Source organism: Lissotriton helveticus, chromosome 1_1 (assembly GCF_964261635.1).
Source record: "Lissotriton helveticus chromosome 1_1, aLisHel1.1, whole genome shotgun sequence".
NCBI lineage: Eukaryota > Metazoa > Chordata > Amphibia > Caudata > Salamandridae > Lissotriton > Lissotriton helveticus.
In genome coordinates, this window is record NC_136057.1 from 1,880,558,181 (window position 1) to 1,880,582,251 (window position 24,071).

The 24,071-nt window shown below is 44.2% G+C and overlaps 1 protein-coding gene across 11 annotated transcripts in view; it reads left to right on the forward strand.

Annotated features, from left to right (window-relative positions):
- The window catches only part of RALGPS2 (Ral GEF with PH domain and SH3 binding motif 2), an 890,309-nt gene that overhangs the window by 763,974 nt on the left and 102,264 nt on the right, over positions 1-24,071 (forward strand). For 5 of the 11 annotated variants that reach the window (XM_078642158.1, XM_078642140.1, XM_078642148.1 and 2 more), the window contains 5 exons: positions 41-176; positions 3,317-3,474; positions 4,787-4,841; positions 16,313-16,390; positions 22,374-22,479. In XM_078642158.1, coding sequence (XP_078498284.1) covers positions 41-176; positions 3,317-3,474; positions 4,787-4,841; positions 16,313-16,390; positions 22,374-22,479 — 533 coding nt within the window. The remainder of the gene's footprint in view (positions 1-40; positions 177-3,316; positions 3,475-4,786; positions 4,842-16,312; positions 16,391-22,373; positions 22,480-24,071) is intronic. The other 6 variants (XM_078642169.1, XM_078642179.1, XM_078642230.1 and 3 more) reach the window with 3 other exon arrangements.

Here is a 24,071-nt window from a genome sequence, read left to right on the forward strand (position 1 = left end):
ATGTAGATATCTCTGTAATTTTTCTGTGCTGTTCTCTCAGGTCCAGAAGTGGGGTCCTCTCCGCAGAGTGGGCGCAAGAGTGCTGCAGTAGAAGGGGTCTTGGTCCCACCAACGCCGCCATCTCCTCGGAACCTGATACCGCATGGACACAGAAAGTGCCACAGTCTTGGATACAAGTCAGACATTTTTCTCAAACATAGTCACTTTCACCATTATTGAATAATTCATTGCTTGCGTATGTGTGCACATGTAAATGTAAATGTAAATGTAGTTGAGCTTATATAGCGCACAGCTACCCGCAGTGGGTGTCCCGGCGCTTGCTTAGGGAACCCTTCCTGGTATTCCCCTGTGAGATAGCAGGGTATCCACAAGGTGAAAGTCAGGCATCCCGCCGCGAGGGGCCGTTGTGGAGATTAAGCAAGCTATTGCCCAGAGTCGCAGAGTGTGAACCCGTGAGTCGAGGAGGCACCGGAGCGAGAATTATCGAGTCTGTGGAATTTTTAGCCCAAGACCCGCCGAGGCGGGGAATTGAACCCTGGTCCAGGACCGATCTCAGCTTCCGGGTCTGCTGCCTCTAACCCCTGAGCCACACTTCTCCACTCTAACCCCTGAGCCACGCATGCATGCTTATGTGACAACGTGCAAGCATTTTGACAGGAACTGTGCCTATTTGTGTTTGGATCTGTGTTTGCTTACATTGCATAAGTATCTTTATGTTCAGAAAAGGGCTAAGCTCAGCTTGTTTGTTAGTTTTGCTGTACCTGAGCAAAGACTTTGGCAAGTGAATTTTCTACCGATGGTGGAAAATGATTTTTTTTTTATTCAAATGGCTTTCCATCTTATTAAGGCTTATTCTTGAGACTTCTCTGTTTATCTGACACCTTAGAGGTCCAGCGTGTAGTCTTGCTTTAAAAGGCACTAGTTTACATCTATGCCACGATATCAAAGGTGGGCCTTTAAAACAGAGACATAGTACTAGAGGCATTTCAGGATCCATTTAAGTTGACTTCTTTTCGATTACCTCCATTTCAAAGTTTATGGTGCTTTGTTGAAAATTAATTCTCAGTGTACTCCCTTTCTTCTAACCAGAAATCAGCATTGTGATCTGGAACTTTTATGTTCACTTCATTGAGATTTTCACCAGAAAGTTCCTTGCCTCAGTCCCAAAGCCAGAAACTCATTCTATCCGTTTACTTAATTCCCTTTCATTTGGGTGCTCGTTACACCCTCTTTGTTTACTCCTTTATCCCCTCTTGTACTCCTTCATAGTGCTTACTCCAATTACTTTCCTTTAGTATCTTCTCCCTATTTTTAATCTAATTCTTCTCTGGCATCCATGCTACATGTACTACCATTCTTTTCACTTAGTCCGTCCTCTCCATCTTTATCCCACATTTCCCCCCCAATTGCTCCTTGTCTTTACACCAAAACGTGCCCATGGTTCCTTCCTTCAAAATCTCCATCTTTCATTTGCTTCCTCCTGTAATAGCTCTCCTCATTTTCATTATCATTATTATCACATGCCCACTCCTTCCACTTTCTCCACATTCAATTCTATCCTTCCCTTTGGTTTTGAATGAGAGGCATCATGTCAACACTATACAAAACACTGGAAATAAATAAATACAGACAAATGTCTTGTTCCATGTAAATCTGGTTCCCAGGTCTTCATTAGTCTGGTGCTTCTTTCTGCAAAAATGGCTGCAGTTACCTATAATAATAATAAAGTAGTTTATAGAGCGCCTGGTGACGCCATCCCGGCGTGCCCCCGCGCTGTATGACTCTGATTAATGTTATTTTGCTCATGTGTAGTGCTTTATGCCTCCATATGATCCCCTCAAAGCTAAGGGTGAAGCAGGAGAAATTAAAACTACGGACCAGGAGAGGAGAAAAGGTGGACAGGATAGGAATGAATGAGAAAGGAGCTTTTGGATGTAATGGTCTTCCTCAAAATGCTATTGCCTGAAGACATTAGTATGGTGGGTGGGAGTCATTGGTCAGACATGTCTGGCTGACAGGTAGGGAACTGCAGCATTACATGGGCAGGATGAGTAGGAGAAGAAGGGATGTGGAAGGTGAAAGGTAAAAGGATGTTATTGTAATAACAATCTTGGTCTGACAGAGTTGGAAATCATGGCATATTGTTTGGAAGACACTAGGGTAGGCCACTGAGAGCCCGTGTGTGTTTGGAGACTGCCTCTTCTCTTACAGCTACCCCTTTCCTACACCATTGTTCCTAATGGGGCTGTCAGTGCTTACGATCTTACCTTAGATTGCCTCCCAGGCTGCTGCAGTGATGCCCTTACGCTTTATGCCTGACCACAGCTCCTGTTCATGAAGCACTTGAGAAATGTGTAGGTTGCAGCACACACAATCGCTTCACTGCAGGATTACTAGGTCATGGATAGCTGACAGGTTTGCAAGGGCCTAATGACTAAGGTATTAATTGCGCAATAGAGCAAAGGCTTATCTCTGCTTTGCCATGCAGTACAAAATACTTTTGTCATGAAAATCCAGGCACACTTGCCAAAATGAGTACCCGAAGTGAATTTAGTAACACTTATGCACCTTGCCTTTCTTGGCTGTTTCCTGGGAAATGCTGCCTATTCTACATGCATGTCTTTTCTAAGGACACACCATAAAAACGTAATTAACTGTCTTCTCGTTCGAGATCGGTACCATCTGTGCTGACCATACCATGTATGTCTACATACCTTGGGTTCAGAAGACAACGGGATACTCCAGTGTCATGTCAGTGACATTAAAAACTTCAATCATTATTACAAAATATTTATTATTTAACATTTTATTAGAGAGTGAGGCCATGACCATGAGCTTGATGCCTCGCATTCCTTGAGACCTCAGGGTCTTATGGAATAGTGTAAAGGCAAAAAGCTTTTTGCATATGCACAACCTCGAGAGAGATGAGCCAAAGTCCAAAACACATGTATCTACAGGGGGATCTGAACTATTGGAGATTTGGCTTAATGCTAGTTTAGAATTTTAATAGTTTGTAATACAATTTGAGGTTTCTATTGAACTATTATAACACTGACTGGAGTATCCTTTTGCCTTCTGACCTCAGTTTTGGAGCTGAGGGACTTGTTGACTTTGTGGAGCTAAAATAGTATTTTTGGTTCTCAAAACCCACAGCCCACCCTCTGCACCACAAGACTACGCTTGTTTTGATTTGGGAGGCATGGAGTGTTGAAGTGCTGGAACACTCTCCTGTGAAAACACATCTGGTTTATTATACTCTGAACCATATTCTTTGGGGCATTCTAAAGGATGTGTGTGTTTCTGTGTGTCCCCTCAGCTTCATCCATAAAATGAACACAGCGGAGTTCAAGAGCGCTACCTTCCCCAATGCAGGGCCTCGGCACCTTCTTGATGATAGTGTCATGGAGCCCCATGCACCATCAAGGGGTCAGGCAGAAAGTTCAACTCTATCCAGCGGGATATCTATAGGTAAGCGTAAGTATCCATTGATGGGCCGCAAGCCACGGTAAGATCATAGATAAGTTGCAGATTTCTCCCATTGCTCCTTTATTAATCCTTTTTGTCTACCACCCTGATTAACTTTTGCTCATTTTTTTTCATTCCGCAATTTACGGCTGGCAAGCCCCCGGACTATTCCAATCAATGTATTCTATTTATGCAAAACACAAAAAAGAGATTTTCACTGGAAGACTTCTAAATAATTGTGGATTAAGTTAATGTCTATTAATTTTTATGAAGTTGCACATCTGGGCTTGCTGTGCTAAAGTCTTCAAATGTGATTAATGTGAAACTTACCAATAAATATCTTTTGAAGGATTTGTATCTGGAAATGAATTTCTGAGACTGCGTTTGCCATTTGATGAGGACATGGATTCTTTTTTTGTTGCTGAATGGCACAGATAATGAAAGTGAGAGTTTGAACTTTGGACTTGGATATGAAATATGATCCCATGTGAGATGTAAAGTGTGCAGGAGTTTTAACATGTTTGTAGGACAGGTAGAGCTGGTCCGAAAAAAGGAGGCTATTTTAGCCAATAAGCTCTTCTAGATTTACATACCATACATTTCCCACCATGTGGTGGTCGGTTAAGTCTGGAGGTTGCCATGAAGTTTGTGCTGTAGCAGACGTTGATAGGGGAGGAAATTGTGAATTGGGTCCAGTTATGAAGCCTTCCTGGCTTCTGTCCTTGTCGAGATTGTCAATTACATTACTTCTTAGTCCATGTATTTCCTCTTCCGAGTAAGGAATTAATCTGAAAGTGACCGAGTAATTTGGGACCTTCAATCAGAGGGGTTTTGTGTAAAGGGGACATGAAGCCAAATACACCGCAATATAAAAGAAATTTCATGGAATAGTACCCCGTCTTAGCCGATTTCCATAGGTTTAACCTGTTTCTCATGCACGTGCCCCTGCATGGCTAAGATATTGTTAAACACTAAATAAATGCTTCTTGGAGCACAGTGTATAAAATAGTGATCTTTACTTAAAGCCCCGGATAGTCCACTCTATCATCGACCACTCAAACAGGTGTTGCCTAAATTTTAAACTTCCTGGTGGTTTATCACATTCTTGTCTCGTACTTCAACCATCTAAACTCCACACCACTGGATTTAAGATGCCCTGTTAAGTTCCCTCCTGGCTAATTAAATCCAATTTTACTAACTCAGTATATATTGTAGCTCAGATGTATCGCATGCTCAAAATAAACTACCTACATTTCTCACTTAAATTCTATAGCACTGACACAGACTTACTTCACTCTCACAAATGTGTGTTTGCCTCTAGGGAGCAGTGATGGATCTGAGCTTAGTGAAGAGACTTCATGGCCAGCCTTTGAAAGGTAAGAAAATGCTCAGCTCAGTCTTTTTTTCTTCCCCCAAATTTTTTATCTTGCATTTATGGTGTTTATGGCCCATTCTTCACGTTTGTATAAAAAGAACTGGCTTTTGCATCTTGAAAATATTTGATTCTATTTTTTTTTTTTAATGGTGTACAAACAATGTGGTTAAAAGGAAAACCCCCAGCAGAATTGCAACACACATCACATCATCTGGGCATACTAGACAATGAACATTTTGTTAAGATGGTTGAACATAGCACAGCATGACCCCACATTTGGGGGCCGATTCCGATCTGGGTCAGAAATCACTCCGACGGAGCCGAATCCGGGGTGTTTTCTGACCGATCCGAACTCCTGCAGTCCGAGCGAGTACGATGTGGCCGTATGCTGTCGGACTCGTTTCGGTCGGACTCCCATTGAAGTCAATGGGAGCGGGTCGTACAACCCGTACATGGGCTCCCATTGACTGAATGGGTACGTTTCGGACAAATGCGCCCCCTACAATGGGTACGCATTGGTGCCCACCGTAAATGCCTGTGTTGGGGAGACACATGGGTCTCCCCCTGTGTCCGAGCCGTAAGGTTGCGGGTTAACAGGGGATCAGATGCGGACCCCCAAAGTCCAGCTCTGGGAGCTATTGCGAGCCGGAAGCTCCGTCTCGATCCGGCTGTCCGAATCGAGCATCGTACTGGCTCGGTCGGAATTCGCCTCCATTGCGCGCCACGGTTAGCTTACGGCCGAGACGTACGGAGCGGTTCGGACCGGGAAACGATTCGTCCGGATATTTCACGCTTGTTCACATCGTACTTCGTCGTCCGGACCCGTGTACGAACCGGATGGAAATTCAGCCTCCGAATCCGACCCGCTAATCCCGAACCCGATTCGGAGCCCTTCCGACCGAGATCGGAATCGGCCCTTTGAAGTTAAAACGATTACGTTTGAAGGTTTTTCACCACGTTTTCTGCTCTGCCAGGGACCATATTGCATCAAGTGGTAGCAATAAATGTGCTGTCTTTTATTTATTTATTTATTTATTTTTACAAATCTTATTTCTTTTGCAACAGTGAAAGCAAACTAAATGGATTTATACAAATATGCAAGCTTATTAATGAACTATGGAACATCAATGAAAAAGTTAATCTTTCTTTATTAAACAAAAAATGTTTTTGGAAGAATAGAAACTTAATGTGTACATTCTTATTATTGATAGTTTTATTTACACGTCTGTGTACATTTAAAAAAAAATGTTTTTATTGGTTCCTTATAACATATGTTACATACATTGATAGTAACCAAAGTCGAAAATAGTTTTAAAAAAAAAAGAGAGAAAGTATGTCTCACAAAGCAAAGAATACATTGGTAGCTATCTCGTATAGCTTGCAACTGACATGTAACTGTGTTGTACTGCGCGGCTTATCCCCAATACCCATCTCTCTCCTTGATATGTAGTTCAGTATACAAGCCCATCTTATTTATATAGCAGTAGACGATGCTTAAAGTCTAGAATTATCATTTGCAATTTGAAACATAAGTGATTAGTATATGTGTCATCTCTTAATACATATGAGAAGTTTGTGTTTGTAAAGGAGTTTGGATATTTATCTCGCATCGTTCGAAGTGATTAAAGCAGGGAAGGGGGGCGTTTTCAATTGGGAACTGCTGTAGGTATGTTCACAAGGATATGTTTTTTGGTCTGGAGGTAGGGGGTTGGAGTGAGGCATATATGTCACTGTTGGTATCGTAATCAATGAGGTCTCTTACCTAATGCTTGATTGTGGGATGGGAGGGAGCGGCCCAGTGTATTGATACCTGGCATTTGACTAATAATAACGCAATAACAGTATATTGTCTGATTCCCTTTGGCAATGGGAGGACATGGCCCAGGAGCGCTAGTAGTGGAGAAGGTTCAACATTCTTTTCTGTCATCCGAGCTTAAATGCGGAACACCTCCTCCCAATACCGCAGTATCATTACACAATTCTAGGCTAAATGTACGAAATCTTCATGCTCCTCAGTACATCTAGAACAGGCTTAGTGGGGTCTGGTTTAAATAGAAGTTGCGGAGTATAATATCCGTGAAAATATTTAAAGTGTAATAATTTATGTTGTGGTTTTTTGATACGAATTAGGTTTTTTCACAACAGTAAAACCACATTTTGTCAGGTAAAGGAAAACCCAAGTCTCTTTCCCATGCTGCCATTGATCCCCTGTCAGTGATAGTTACTATGTTAAGTGCTGCACGGTATAATCTAGATACTAAATGGGTACTGTCGGGGGTTGTAATCTGTGTTAACAAAGGAAATCAGGTAGTTCAAGGGGGGCAGTGGGGATTGCCGATCGGAGTCCACTATGCAGCCTGTACAGACTAAATCTGTCCATCTACGTGCCGGCACCTCCCTCGTGAAGGGATGAGGCTGAGCGCAAGCCAGCTGAATGAAACGTTTCACCAACTATTTGTATTCAGCACGCAAGGAGCGTTCTTTGGGTCAACGCTTCCTTTGTGGCATATAACCATGGGTTATTCGATATGGGAATGTGCGGGTAATAGAGGTGCACAACACAGTGATGTCGCTGTAATTTTCCATGCCCAGCAGGTTGTTGCTATTGTCTGGATTTCCGAAGCATTCCTGGGTAATCCCTGCGGTAAGAGTGTTTCTAGCGGGTAGGAGTGAATTTGCGAGCTCTTAGGCTTAAGGAATTGAAGTTGTGAATCAGGATAGTACCAATGGTAAGAGAAGTGCACCTGTGCAACTAAATAGTAGAGATAGAAGTCGGGGTCCCAAATCCTCCGCGCTCGTATGGCAGTGTTAAAGTACTCCAACTAATCCTAGGTTGTTTTCCCGCCCATATTAGCCGCATTAAGGAGCTTCGGAGGCTATTAAAAAAGGCATTAGAGAGCATGATGGGAATATTTAGAAACAAATACAGAAACTGGGGAAGTACTACCATTTTTATTATTGCAATTCTACCGGCCATAGGTGGGGGAGTTTGATCCATTTTTCAATAAATGTGTTTAGTTTTAGTGTAAATAGACACCAAGGTATCCAGGGGGGGTCTAAGCACCACCGGAGGGGGAAGTCCAAAGGCGCCTGAACTGTGGCGTCTGGTAATGGAAGTATTTCGGATTTAGGCCAACTGATCTTGAGGCCACATAGCGCTCCAAAATGGACCACTTCTCTCAACACTGGAGAGAGGTTTGTCGCAGGGTTTCTAAGGATAATATCAGTGTACGATGACACCAGTAACGGGCCATGCTGGAATTGCAGCCCTCTGGACAAGTTTCGCTCCTGTAGGTGTCGAACAAGAGGGTCCATTGCCATTATGAACAATAAAGGCAACAGGAGGCACAGCTGTCGTGTTCCTCTGGACAATGGGAACTGATCTGTGATACTGCCGTTCACTTTAAGGCACTTCGTTCAGGCTGTATAGAACAGGCAGACATGGTCATAAAAGCCCTTAGTCCAGCCAAGTTTGCTCAATGTACCAAATAGAAACAGCCATTCTAAGGAATCAAATGCTTTTTCAGCATCCAATAGGACTGCTGTAGCCGGGAGGTCCGGATTAATTTGATTAAGCACTCTGAACACTGTTCGCAAGTTTACTGAAGTGGACCGGTTGATGACAAACCCGGTCTGTAACGCTGAAATTAATGAGAAGCGATAAGCGGGTAGCCAGCACCTTAGCCATAATGTTGTTATTGTGGTTCAATAAGAGGAGAGGATGTAGCCTTACGGTTAGAGCGGTTGATGTCAAAGCTGGGGAACCGGCTTCAAGCCTCCGCAACGACGCTCAACATCCTGTGATTCTGGGCAAATCACTTAACCTTCCCGTGCCTGACAAAAATGAATGTGTAACGAAACTGGTGCTATGTAAAGCGCTCTGATGCCCGATATCTTCGGGTCTTGTTTGCGCTATATAAAACTCTTTAAAAAATAAATAAAAATAGAGAGATTATGGACGATAGGATGAGTAATATTCGGGTAGTTTATCGGGCTTCAACAGAAGAGTTATGGCTGCCTCTCGCACTGTCTGGAACCCCACAAAACAAGGCTTCCGCATACACCTCAAGAAAATACGAGATTACCTCATGTTTGTATGCTTTGTAGAACGCACCCGTAAAGCCTTCTAGACCCGGGGCACACTTACCATTAAGGTAGTCATTGGCTTGTGCAATTTCCTCGCAAGTAATGGGCGCCACTAGAAATTGCTGCTGCCCCTTCTCCATCCAGTCCACGGTAGTTTCAGTATGGTAGTCTACAATAATGTCTGTAATTGCATTAGTTTTAGAGGCATAAAGGTTGGTGTAGTATTGGAGAAAGGTGTGTATGATGTCTTTTCACATTTTGGTTCCGGTGCAGTCATCGAGGTGGATGGAGGAGGATCATGGTCGTTTGGTATGGAGGCCCAAAGTATTGGCCAACGTGCGACTAGGTCTCTCTCCGCTCGCCGTACATTCTTGCGTTGGTATATTTGCTTATCAACTTGACCTCACGATGGGCTAAGTCTTGAAATTCTTGCATAAGTGCTGCTCGCCTCCATAAGTGCGCAGCATGCTCTACCATGAGCATTTCGATGTCAAGTCTTTTTAGGGCTTGTTCCACTTGTGTTAAGTCTCTGTGAATGGAGCGGAGTACTCCAAAGTGTTTTGCTATGCAGAACCCTCTGATATATGCTTTAAAAGCATCCCATAATGTTAATAAATGTTGCACTATGCCTGCATTATGCTGAAATATTCAGTAATTGCCTCCCGATTTTCAGTACGGAAGATTTTGTCTAATAACGCATTTGTGGGAAAGTGCCAGGGTGCATGTGGTGGCAAGTTGCCCGATATCTGTATCAGGGAAGTGGTCAGATAGTGTTCTGGGTACATGCGAAATATCAGTAAGTGCATGTGCTAGGTCTGGTGTAATGTAGCAATAATCTATTCGGGACCAAGTAGAACGTGTACTCCCTACTATTTGAATACTTGAGTCTCCATGCATCTGTTGGGTGATGGGATTGTGCAAGTTCAGTGAATGCGCGCATAAAATGTGGGTTTGTAAAATGGCCCGGGCCAGTAGTATCGATCTTCGGATTCATTTGGAGATTGAAATCCCCACACAAGAGTATAGTAGAAGAATGTAAGCGAGTAAGGTGTGCTGATATATCAGTGAAAATCTAAGGTGCATCTATGTTTGGTGCATAAAGGTTAACTAACAGTAGGGGGGCGGTGCCTAGTGTCCCTGCTACAATCAAATTGCGACCTTCATGATTGGCGACTACCTCACTTACAGCAAATGGCAGCGCCATGTGGATGAGGATACATACCCTCAGGAGTACGTGCTGTAATTTGAAAAAAACGGTTGGTGCCCCAAGATGAGGGTTAATGTGGTGTTGTGCCGGGCGCGCAGTGTCTCCTGAAGGAAGGGGTATCCCGTGTCCGGATAAATATGGTACCACTTGCCGGCCCTTTTGGGGATTAAACAAACCACGCACATTCCAGGATGCACACTGTTAGGAAGAATTATCAGAAGTCGTGTTGGATGAGGGCACGGGCAATCTGAGTCAGAGAAGGTGATGGATAAGCTTGTGTTGCAGTGCCGCCTAAGATTCAATGTATCGTTCATGTTGAAAACAATATGTACTGTGCATATACAGTGAGACCAACAAAGTGGGCTAAAAAGCAAGGCATGCAAAAACGGACAATATAACCTCAGTCGTCCCAATACCCCCCCTCCCACTCCTGGCAATACAAGAACTGCTGCCAGATAATCCCAATAATTGTATCCCAATGACAAAACAAACAAGCATTAAAGGAGTCATCCCTGGGGAAAAGGCAATGCCAAAAAAGTGCACCTAAGTAACCATGGATGTGCATATTTCAATTACGAGCTTGAGTTAGTTTGGAAAAGAACTACATGTTGTCTATCACACCAACATTGTTGCTGCACTTAGAAGTCCCACACAAAAAAGAAATGTCCTGCAGCAGGCATCAGTGGAGGCGAAGACCACTTCTATTGTCTGTTAATAGAGCTACTACTGGGTCATGGCCTGCTTTCTGCATACATCAGAGAACAACCAACAACACTCAGAGGATAGGCGGGTAGGAGACACAGCGACAGGCGCCTCATCCGCGAAATGGAGTTCCGCGCGGTGGAGCTTGCAAAATTGAGTAGCTTCATCCACTGTTTGAAATATATGCGTCTTACCACTAAGGTGAACACAAAGTCTTGCTAGATAAAGCATCAAGTATTTAATGTTCGCATTACAAAGGGTTCGCTTTGCCTCCAAGATTTTCCGGCATGTGTCCTGCGCTATCTGGGTGTAATCCGGGTAGAATGCTGGTATCATGTCTTGTTTTTGCACTGAGCCCTTCTCGCAGGCGAGTCGGATCATAGAGTCTTTGTCCTGATAGTTAATAAGTTTGGCTATAATCAATCTGGGTAGTGCTCCGGGAATGGGCCGGGGTCCAGGAGATCTTTCTACCACAAACGAAGCTGAGAAGGCCTCCCTGCCGAAAAGCTTAGTGATAAGTCCCTCAACATAGCTGCACATGCATCCCATGTTCGTGGATTCGGGGATTCCTGCAATACATATGTTGCTTCCACGAGATCTCGCTTCCAACAAGTCTTCCGCCTTGGCGGCTGTTTGAATGATTTTTCAAGCTTATCAATCTGATGAGTATTGGTGGAGTGTGCATCCTCAACGTCCGATATACTTTGTTCCGCTGCAGAAATATGTGCCACCTGTTGATCAAGGCATTCATGCATTGTCTCCAACTTTGAGGCGATACTGTCCAGCCAAGCATCTACTGCACAGAATCCAGCCTTTAGTTCTGCAAGAATGGCCAACGTCCCCTCTGGCGCTGTGATGTCCACTTCCTGGCAACCTGGGCATTGCGCCACGCAGCTAATCTTCACCGTGCCTGGGGGTTTTAGTAGAGTCGAGGGTCAAGAGACACTGATGAGGATCTCTGCGCCCCATCATGCAGGGTGGGTGGTGGCCTGAGGGGGGAAAACAAAAGGCACGTTTAATGGCAGAACCGAGACGTTTAAAGCTGGAAGTGTCTCACCTTTGGCATGTGCCGTTTGCCAGGAGCTTGCAGTCGCTCTTGATCCGTAGCACAGTGCTAGCGCATGTTCTATTTTGCAGTTCGGCAGAGTGCCGCACCATAATTCAGTGTGCTCCATGATTTTGCCAAGCAAGCCGTGTACATGCGACGTCAAGCAGGGTGCCAGCAGCGTCCTCCTATAATCCCCTCATGCAGGCCTGCAATGAAAAATACAGTCGTTCACCAGTAGCGGTCCCCTTACGCCACTTAATTAGTGAATAAATCGTGCTTACACTTTGTGTTGTGGTGTCCGTGCATGTGCATTCCACCACGGGTAGCTGACGGAGCCGTAGTAGGATCGCGACAGGAGTATAATTAATTAAGCCTACCCTCGGGTTCTGGGTTTCGGGAGTCGTATCCGGCAGTCAGGAGACAGGCCCCAAGCTGTGGGTTGCAGGTGTGCAGCGGCTCACGGACCTCAGACGTATAGGCTGCAAAGGCAGCTGGCTGGAGTGAGGCCCAGCCGCCAAGCAGTGCGAAGCCCCGCCCTCAGGCTCACCCGCGGGCCCTGTTGCCACTGGCCTCATAGGGCCACATCAGGCCGCAGCTGCCAGTGGTCGCGTCCGCGCTGCATGCGGTGTCTTGCATCCCGCACTCAAGCCCAAGATGTCACTAGCGGGTCAGGATGAACCCCCACAACTCTGACATGCTGAAAAATGTGCAGTGCTGAAATTAGGCTGCTCTGTCGGTGCTGCTTTAGAGCTTCAGGTACGAGCGGCCATCTTGGTCCTCGGCTTGGCCGCACCCCCCATGAAAAGGTTAATAAAATACTCGTGGAACCCCCCCCCCCTCCAAAGTAGGAGGGTGAGAAAGAGAAATGAGAAATCCTTGTTTTGATAAAAGTTACAACTTAAGAGCCAGCTATTAACTCGCAGATCACACCAGCCTTATAGGACATTATACAGCAAAATGGAAATCACTTCGTCAACTATCCAGGATGGCCCCAGCATCTGCCCTGATTTGAATTTCTTTCTTCTTGTCAAGAAAGTTTCTAGCTACCTCAGGCTGAGCAAAGATGTTTAGCTTACCATCTTTGCACACCCTTGACTGAGCTCAGAGCAAAGTAAACCACCTTAAGTCAGGGTCGTTTGCTCTTTTTTAATAGTTTATAAATATTTCCTCTGCTCCCGTTTAACCCTCTTCATGTTGCTAAAACCAGTTTTTCATGAGTCTTGTCTACAAACATATTAGGCTTTTCAGCATTGGAATAGGACTGTGTGGCAAAAAGCTAAGCTACATTTAGTAGTGAGAGCATGAATTATCCGCTTGTGGCACAACCGTAACTGTTTATTCTGATCCATAAATATTAGCACAAGGAAAAACAAGCGAACCATCACAAGAATGCCAAAGACTTGGAGGCGGTAAATACCCTGCATACCTACAAGGCAGTGGAGCCCTCTTTTACTCCACTTTAATGTCTTATCCAGAACCCTTCTTGAGATGCACACATTTCAGAGTAAGATGGTTTTATCCTGGACAGGTCACTAAAGTAACAGCAAGTTAAAAACCGAAATAAAGCACGTCTGCTAAGTCATAAACCGGCTTTTATTTAATGCATTGCAGGTTAAGACAGCTTACTAGAGGTGTGTAATGTGAAGGTACTTAACTGCCACACTTTGCTAGCTTATCAAATAAAGTCCATAAGCTTGCAGAGCAATTTTTGTTGGTGTTAACGTTTATAAAAAAAGTCTTGCCTGGAAAAAACCTTACACATTGCTCATTTTTTCACACAAAACCAGAAAAGCATCAACACCAAGGGGCAATGGGGAGGTTCAGAACTTTCACATCGGGGTGTAAATAGTATCTAAAACCTTTTTGCCACTAGAAATAATTCCGCATGAATATTACATTATTGAAAAATTTAGCACAGTTTTGTTACACGGTAAAAATACCAGTTATTAAAAATATCTTTTTGTTTATCAATTTATAATTGATGAGTCAAATTAATTAGTGCGGCAGAGATTGCTGGTCAAAATATTGGCCAGAAACACTCAAGTGCTGGCCAGGAAAGTCCAAGACTACAGCGGACCTCCTGCTCTCGCTTGGGTTCACTATCAGCGTGCCAAAGTCGCACCTGATTCCCTCTCAGAAGCTTCTTTTCATCAGAGTAGTTCTGGATACAGCTCAGTTTCTGGCTTATCCTCCTGAACAGCGAGTCTGGGATATTCGGGCCATGATACCGATGTTTCAGCCTCTATGCCGGATTTCTGTGAGAATGACCCTGAGGCTCCTGGGCCTCATGACCTACTGCATCCTGCTGGTGGATCATGCCAGATGGCATATGCCGGCCCTGCAGTGGGAACTGAAGTTCCAGTGGGCGCAGCTTCAGGGGAATCTTTCCAAAGTCGTCCAGATCTCGGGGGAAGGGGGGGGTTGACTGCAAGTCAGGTGCAGTGGTGGCTCACACACCAGTATTAGATGAACGGCAGATCTCTCTCCCTTTCCCAACCAGAGTACACAGCAGTGACGGATGTGTCACTCCTGGGATGGGGCGGCAACATGGGAGAGGCGGAGTTCAGAGGCCTCTGGTCTCCGGCAGAGTCCGGGCTCCACATCAACCTTCTGGAGCTCTGGGCAATTTGTCTTGCACTGAAGGCATTCCTTCCCTCTGTCAGAGGAAGAGTAGTGGAAATGTTCACGGACAACACCACCGCCATGTGGTACTGCAACAAACAGGGCGGGTGTGGTCGTGGACCCTATGTGGATAGGCTCTTTGCCTTTGGACATAGCTGGAACATCAAGGCATATATATCCCTGTTGGTTCGGAGGTGGTGGAAGGTCTTTTTTTCAGCAGTAGGGAGAGCCTTGGTTAGATTAATACGCCACCGAAGAGAATGCGCAATGTGAGCTGTTCTGCACATTAGAGTTTCCAAGGCGGCACTCGCTTGGCAGCGCCTTTCGCCGCGAGTGGAATTGCGGCCTCCTGTACGCCTTTATGCCTGTACCACTTCTGCCCAGAGTGCTGAAGATCAAGCGCGACCGGGCCCAAGTCATTCTTGTAGCTCTGGCCTGGGAACGAAGAGTCTGGTACCCCGAGCGCTTGAGCATGGCCATTGATCCTCCGATCAGACTGCCTCTTCGGGAGGATTTTCTGTTGAGCAGCAGGAGACGGTCCTCCACCGAACCTGTCCAGCCTCCACCTCCTTGCGTGGAGCTTGAGCGGTGACAGTTGACAGCTTTCGACCTTCCTCCCGAAGTCTGTAATGTAATCTTGGCAGCCAGGCGTCCCTCCACTAAAACGGTATACGTCTGTAGATTGAACACATGTGGCAGGCTGTGGATCCCCTTTCTGCCCCTCTTTCAGAGGTTCTCAGCTTCATTCTTTGGCCCAGTAGGCCTCTGCTCTGGGCACTCTTAAAGGCTATTTTTCGGCCTATCTTCACCTTCCTGATCAGCCTTCTCTTTTCAAGTCCGCTATTGCTAACAGATTTCTGAAGGGCATTACTCCTCTCTTTCCTCCTCCTCCTTTCGTAATGCCCCATTGGGACTTGAATCTTTTCCCCACTTATCTTATGTGTGCTCCCTTTGAGCCACCGCATAATTGTCCTCTTCGTCTCCTTACTTTGAAGACTTGGAGTTCCGCTGGTTGACATCTGCCAGGCAGCCACGTGGGCATCCTTGCACACGTTTGCACCTTGCAAACATTTACAAAGCATTACTGCCTGGACAGCCAAGTCTGGAGAGACAGCTTTTTCAGCCGTTCTGTTCTCCATGACTTCCTGGTGTGAACTTGGTTCTCAGACCCACCTCCAGGGTTGGTGTTGCTGGGGTATCTATTCTAAGGTAAGGAATCAATAACTAATAGTCTCTTTCAGATGAACAAGTTACTTACCTTCGGTAACGATGTATCAGTAGGAGACATACATTAGTTATAGATTCCTTACTGCCCCACCCATCCTCCCCGTTCTTGAACTGACTTCTAGGCATAGGGACTCCCTTGTCGGGCCCTAGTTTTGTGCACCAGTGGTCAGTGTCATTCATGGGTCTGAGCTTCTGGCGTGGAAAGTCATGTCAGAACTGACGACAGCGTGCAGGGGTGGCATCTGTAGATACTGCGACATCATCCCAGCGACGACAGATGCAGGGTCGACTGACGCCACCCACCGACGCGCAGGGCTACTGCTAATAAACAATTTCTCCAGATCCAGTCTGACGCCTGGGGTAATTCTAAAGTAAGGAATCTATAACTAGTATATGTTTGTTACAGATACATCGTTACCGAAGGTAAGTAACTTGTTCATCTGGAATGTATGTTTGTGTGAGTATCGAGCTGAATTGAAAGGGGCATGTTGGGACTGTTCTCCACACCACTGCTTACTTACTGCAAGGCTGCCTCCATATACTTTGTGTAATGCATCCCATTTATGATGGACTCCAACAGGACCAGATTGTATCATTCTCTTGGCCCGGTGACCAGAGTGGCACGCAATGGCTATCGAAGCCAGATGAAGGCCAGCAGGTATTATCACTTCCCTGTGCATCGGGGGTGCAGACTTTCACAATGGTGGTGGGTGTTGCTGTGTAACTTCCTTTAACCTCTCTCTCTCCTTACCTGATCTGGTGGTGATGGTTATGGGATTTCCAGATCAATGTGTGCGTACTTTCCTCTTGTGTGTATTTCAATGTATTTGATTTTTTGGGACTTTGGCAACTGTTTGCTTGAGCTGCCAATCTGTTTTTAGCCACCTCTATGGCAGACTGTCCTACATCACTGTTGATGAGATCGTGCAGCATCCGGTTAATCAGATGACCTTGCAGAGGAGTAAAAAGATCCCCTGTTTCCTGGCAGACCAAGAGAAACAGAAATTGTGAGCCTTCTGGAGTATTTGCAGTGGTAGGAAATGTCTTAATTTGGCCAGCTTCAGTCTGGAAAAACAGTAGGTGGAGGAAGGGCTTTCTGATACCATATCTGTTAGATTTGCCCAACTCTATTTTGAGAATAAACAGAATAAGACACTGCACCTCACTGTACACGTAGACGCTCGCTCTCCACTCCCCACTTTCCTTGGCTTTGATTATTTACCTCTTCTGCCCAATTTTGTTTGGTAGCACAAAATTCCCATCCCATCCCTGGCTTCTTCCATCCATACACAATAATTACTTGTCCTTGCATTCTCTCATTGATAAGCAGTAAATATCTGTCACTGGCATCTCCCTCCCATCAACAGAAAATATCAGCCCTTGCCACTTTTAAACCGAAGCATTACTTCCATAACACATATGGCATCTCCAACCCCCAATCATGTAATCCACACCTCAGCATCTCCTTTAAAAAAAGAATTACATATTAAGTGTGATATTGCCTTCCAACCAACTTAAATAATTGTCATAATTGCATAAGTATCAAAGGACACTCCCTGGCTACGTCAGTGGTTAAGAAATGTTTTTCATCTTCACAGACTGAGATGGCCCATCCTTGATGCCTCCCTCCCATGATTCAAATTTAAGTCTACCCTATCCTTGAAGTTTTTCTCCTGTGTTTGCTGCATGCTGTCTCTCTGCTGTGGCTATGAGAGGTGTTTTTCTGGTCCTGTCATTCCTGAAATTGTTTGAGAGTGGGAACTGGTCTTTCAAATGACCGCTTCTGTCATAGATTGTATGAACGGTAAATGCATGCAGGAGGAAACATTCAAGAGGTTACTAATAAGCTTCCACCCCTGCTTTCAGAAGGCTTGTCACTGCTTTGAAGGTTTTGATGAATGGCAATTCCCCGAAGAGTTGCTTGCCAGCTTTATGTGTTGCATTAATTATGTTCTTCTGCACAGTGCTCCATGCAACTGCAAGGAGCTGAATCTTAGAACTAATCGTTGCTTCTGCCAGCACATTTAGCCTGCTCTCTCCCCTGTGCAAAAGCCTTTGCTTTTCAGGATTCAATTTGTATTCTTCTGGTAACCTGTAATTTGCGTCTCCGTGGCATAGAGAATCGAAAATGCAGTGCAGCCTTAGTTTATTATAAGTATTATGTTTGTGTTTCAGTCAACTGTTCACCGCTAAGACAGTGAATTAAAATATTCTACTTAAATAGAGATTCTGGCTTTATTGCATCAAATTGCACTAACATTTATTGCCGTACTGCTCACTTTGTATGTTGGAAATGTCTAGGGGGTCTCATTCAATATACTTATGTAATTTCCATGCACTTCGAATAAGCTGTCCATTATTATGTCCAGCTTTTCTCCTGATGAGACTTTCAGAAGTCACAGATGTCTGTCATGCAACTGTGTGTGCATATGTGAAAATGTCCAAGTGTGTGCATCAAAAAGAGTTATTAGGCCATGTCTCTGGCCTGCCACCACCATTGCAGATGCCATGACATTGTTTTACGTCCTGGCTTTCTGGCTTCTTCTTTGAACCTGGTGGCCCCCAATAGCGTGGTTCTTGGATTCCGTAATATCTAGATTTCTAACACCCAGAAATCTCTTTTCACTACTCTGTACTTGAAGGGCCGCATCCAGTAGTTTTTCACTGACCTGCCACTCTCCACCAGACAGAGGTGTCTTACATTCGGCTCTTATTGCACTTAAGGGCAGATTAAGGAAGAGATTCAGGCCTCCTGATTCAGCCATCTGTTTAACTAAAGTGGACTCCTAGAGGTTACCCACTTAAGACTGTTCACACACCATTGTCCACTTAAGGAGAGCAATCCAGGCATGTCCCACTGAGAACCATCCTTGCCCAAGGGAAAGTAACCATGTGTGTCATCCCATGGACAGACATCAATTTTAGTTTTGCTAAAGGCATGGCTCATTCTGGAAAGAAAAACTGTCTACCCAGGAGCTCTTCTCCAATACATTGTTTTCCCTAAAGCACACTTTTTATTGCTGTCTTGTGTACACTTGAGCACCAGTGGTCAAGGGAAAGGACACTCTCTGGTGCTTGATTCAACAGTGGGAATCAAAAAGTCATGAGGCAAAGCCAGTGACTTATCTACTTTTCATTTCAGTTAACCCCTAGTAACTAACAACCAATGATTGTCTTCTACCTTTGCAGAATGTAAGGAGTCAGAAGTTCATTTTCCAGGTGGCCATGTTAACCCCCAGTCGAGGTAGGGAATGTACACAATTGAAAAGCAGTACAGCTCAGCTGAAGTAGCTCTTCTCAAGATCTTTGTGTATCTAACCTAGATAACTACTAAATGATGTTAGTATTAATGTCAAGATCAGATTGTAAGGGAAAATCCAGTAGTTAGTTGCCTAAGCTTCCCTAAATACTGGAATATCCATTACCCAATGACCAGGATAGTCACTGGAAAGCCAAACAAGGTAAAAACCAGGAAAGGAGGGAAAGAGTGTGAGAAAGGCTGGGGTTTAGCACACACCTCTAATGTGTAAATTAGTCGAGTTTAGCCAGAGTTAAATGCAAATGGAACATTGGTATTAACAGTTCTTGTCCTCGGGCTGTGAGACAGCTGGCCTACTGGGTGTTCCTAGATAGATTGTCATATACCCAGGAATACACAGAAAAATAAGTGCACCAGAGAATTATAAAGAAAAAACTTTCTCGAGCTGAGCGTTTTGGAATACAAAAATGTTCAGGGAACAGCAACAACATAATAAAGATGCTCATGTGAGCAAAGCTTTTCAAGTCAAGCAGCTCTGTATATTGCAGTATTGGCAGGCTTCAAGAATAGGTCTCTGTTCAAGTTTTGTGCTGATTTTGTTTTTTTTATTAACAAGAATTATAATTGTATTTCTGCTAACAGACTTCATCTTGGCTTAGTTTGTCTAAATTAGAAATTCCTACCTCCACCAAGAGAATCGTTTCAAATTGGGCCTGATGAGTAAGATTGAACATAGCACCGATTTCATCTCCCACTCCTGTATCCAAGTCTCCATGCCAGCCCAGACTCTCGTAATCCAGGCATCTGCTATACAAAACCGTGCAAATATCCTACGCAAGTCTGTTTGGAACACAGTTTCTTACGACGGAGTAAGAATCACTGGAACTCCAGTGGACATGGTGGAATCTAACAGATTAAAAGATGGTATCATGATCGTTTTGTCTTCAGTCAAGAGGCCTTTACCAGCCTAGTGTCTCTTGACATTGCCATTCCTGCTAGATTGGTGCTACGTGCAGTTTCTTTGGTAGTTTCCATTCTCCAAGTGAATACTATAGGAGTGTTAAAAATGATCACATACCTGTACACCTCGTCAGATGGGTAAGAAGGCACTATGTTTTTGGAAGACGTTCTATAGCTGTCTAGAATCTTTGCATCCACTGAAGGAATACAGTAGCAGCTACATAAGTAGTAGAAAGGATATTGGTTTAAAAGACATGTTGTGCCTCAAAATCTGTTCACTCCTTTTCTACTGTCCCATATGAAAATGTATATAATCGACAAAGAGGGTGAAAGAATAACAGTACGCCCTCATGAGCTGTGCCATGGTGCACCAAAAGGAAAGTGGGTGGCTAAAAACAATGTTTCCAAATTATTTTCGGTGAATACTCCAAGTTGATTTAACATTTTTTATATTATTTCTATTGGAATTAAACCAGCAGTACCAGTTATTCTCTACTTCTGAACTGACAATACATTTTTCCATTTTCTTGGAAAAATGGAAAAACACATTGATATTTGGCAACTGCCTGTAGATGTTGACTTCCTTTCCTTTGTTTCATGATCACAAAACATTCATATTGTGTAGGAGAATCAAGCTGTAGGAATGCTTTGGGACAGTATTCCCTCTACTTTCATCCACCTGCTAAAGCAATGGGAGAGGAGAACGATGCTTGGAAAGCCTCCAACCTTTAGGATTACTTAAGGTGGAGTAGTATACTCCATCCATTTCACACCACTAAGAGAGGTAAAAATGGAGGGATGTACCTGAGGATTCTCCATGGCGAAGTGATGGACTTGGAATGGTGCATTTTGGAATTTACAAATACTGAGCGGCCAAGATATATCTGGAGGTGTGATGGTGTAGGGAGTTCTATCTCAGTTCTAGGAATATAGGAAGGTGTAGGAGCAGCATCCAGAAATAGGGGAAACACGGATTTGAGTGCTTCAAGGTGTCTAAGGAGGACCTAGCAATAGAAGAGAAGGGATCTGAGCTACCATGAGTGTCAGAAGTTGACATTTTGCCTCTTCTAAGACCCTTAGGTCATAGATGGGAGAGTACCCCCTGGAGGACGCCCAGTTCAAAGATGGTAGAAGTGGATTTCATGGCAAGATTTCTTCGCTTTAGGAATGTTAAAAGTCAAGAACTGTTCAAGAGGAGAACAAAGAATGGTTGAAGTAGAAACCTGTATCCGGTATATGCCAGACTGCTGAAGTAGAGGTAGAAATGTTATGATGTCACCGCAAAGGCATTCACTTTTAGGTGCTGTAAATAATTAAGGGTGTGACCAGGTATAGCCTTGCCTCCTAAGGGTAGGAGTCAACCTGCCCTCCAAGCCATCCTCTTCCCATGAAGTAGACTGCTCACACAGATAATAGTAAAGTGCCATGGTAGGGTAAGTACACAACTGGAGGAGTTGCAGGAACGAATGGGGTTTCTTTGAGGCTGCACCGATTTCAGATGTGGTGAGAAATGGTAGATTTGGAGATGTCTAGCCGAGGAAGCCCCCAGTCTATTATTTCTGGGTGAATTAGTCCTATCCCAGTGTTACCTTTTTGATTGCACACTGCACCACAGGTTGTTCGCTACACTTACAAGCACAGTTGAAGAGTTCTAACTGTTATTGCTGCTTTAACGTCAGTGTCCTACAAGGGCGTTGCTTCCATGGCTTCCCTCCACAGGTCTCTAGAAACGAGAGTGCAGATCACACACAAGAAGTCCCAACCCACACCCTACTTTATTTCGGTGTGTTCACGTGCTCTTTTGGTTTCCTTTTATTTTTTGATTGGTGTTATTTATTACTAGAATTAACTTTTGATTATTATGAATTCCAAACTGGTGATATTACTTTCCCATAGATAGTCGAGTAATTTTACTGTGCCATGATACTAGGTGCAGAAGGGAGAAGCCATTAATATTTTCAGAAGCTTCTTATGTGATCTGCGCTCTTGTTTTTGTCTGTGATGCTTGCCAGAACAATGAGATTTGGGGATTTCCTCTGTATCTTCTTGTTTGTAGTGTGATTGGTAATGCATTTTAGTTGATATACAAGAAATGTGCCACAGGTGGTGAGACTGTGCTGTTTTCTCAGGTGTGCATGTCCAGTTTTGATCCTTGAAGCTGCTTCTTTTCCATCTCTTCATTCCTCCTTTGCCCCCCCCCCCCAACTAAAATTCCTCTCATCATGCACTGGATTAACTACCTCACTAGCTTTGCTTTATTTGCTTTCATCACTGGTGCTAATTTCTAGCTGTAATCTAGCCTGCCTTCTTAAAACCAGTGGCACTAAAGGAATCTTTGGAGATACAACTGACCTTGACTCAACAAAGGGTAAAATGGAATGGATCTACTTTTCTAACTGCTCTTGTGCTACTGATATTTTAGTTCTGCGGAGTCGGAAGAGTTGGCAGTCCATCTTTATCCAGGAGCTGTTACAATCCAAGGGGTCCTTCGGAGAAAAACCTTGTTGAAAGAAGGCAAAAAGCCCACGGTACGTTGACCAATCTTCACATAGACTGTAAAGTTGCTAAAATGGAATGGGAGATCACTGTGGTGGTTTGATTCACCCCACTCTTGATCAAGGTTGTCTCTTGAATGAGTGTGTGCTGTTCATTACTGACATAATTCCTCAGCTAGTAAAATTTCTGGATTGTACTTTTGGTCCGGCCATTTCACCTCCTTGACTCCCAGAGTCCAGTATTTCAGGAAGGGAGCAGACAAATAGCTGTACTAATATATCTCACTAATGACATGCGCCACCTGCAGTATGTTTACTTCGCACAGAGCTGTGCCAAGGGTTATCAGTGGTTATTTGTAGGGTTCACAGCTGTTGTGTTACAGCTGACTCTCAGCATCTCATTCCCACCCTATGCTATTCCAGGAAGGCAAACTAACTCACAGTCCTGCTGATGCACCACAAGTGTGACTTGGAGAACGCCCTTCTGATTCACTCCTGGGTAACATTATAGTTCTGCTGGTGCCTCTTAACCAGCGCCTACAGCGTACCATGCAGTTTACTCTAGAGACCCACACATAGATCTGTCAATGCATCACCGACCCCACCTACAGCTCTAGCTGGTATGATATAGTGATCCTGGCTCACAGAGCTCTCCGGTTGCAATTTAGTCGTCAGTAGTGTCCTGCAGCACCATCTTCTAATCCCCACTCCCTGAAGGACAGTCAAACCAAACCCAAATTGCTAGTCTGTATCCCACTTGGGACACCATCAATCCCAGACACGGTCTGACCTTATAGGTCTTCTTTCATGAGTGGCAGTTTAAGTTCCTATGTCACACGTAACTATGTAACCCATTACTGCTAATATTGCCAGGGCGCACTTACCCTATACATTGTCTTTGAATTCTTAACACCCCCACCCCTCCCCCACATTAAACATCTCGTGTCTAATTGTGATAGGGTGTTCATATGTTTGATATATGTATTAGCACTGCATTGGTGGCAATTGTATCATAGCTTACTTTAAGTTAAATGCTATGTCATTGAGGAATCGCACTGGATTAACTTTATTATGGTTCTTTATACCGCAAATGGGGGAGAGGTAGTTAGTCCTACTGTAATAGGGGATACTCATTTTTATGGCCCCCCCTTCTAAAATAGAGATTGAGTTAGCAATCCGAGGAATGTGTACCTCAGCTGCGATGGGGTCGGATGAAATTCCAATTTCTGCATTAAAACACAATATATCCCTGTGGAGTAAAATTTTATTTCCGGTTTTTAAAAGCGGATATAAAAACAAAATAAATCCCTACTTCGTGGACGGGAAGAATTTTAGCACTATTATTTAAAAAGGGAGATCGAAATTTACCAGACAATTACCGGTAGGATGCTCTGCAAGATGCAGTGGGAAAAGATTTCTCGATGTTTATTGACACAGATTAACCAGCAGGTGGAAGATAATAAAACCATACCTATGGAGCAAACTGGGTTTCGGAGCAATGATGGAACTACTGATAATGTAACTGCCTTTCAGGTGATAAATGAGAAATATGTTCTAGTGAGAGGAGGAGTGACATATGTGGCTTTTATCGACTTCTGCACAGTGTTCGATAAAGTATATCGTTC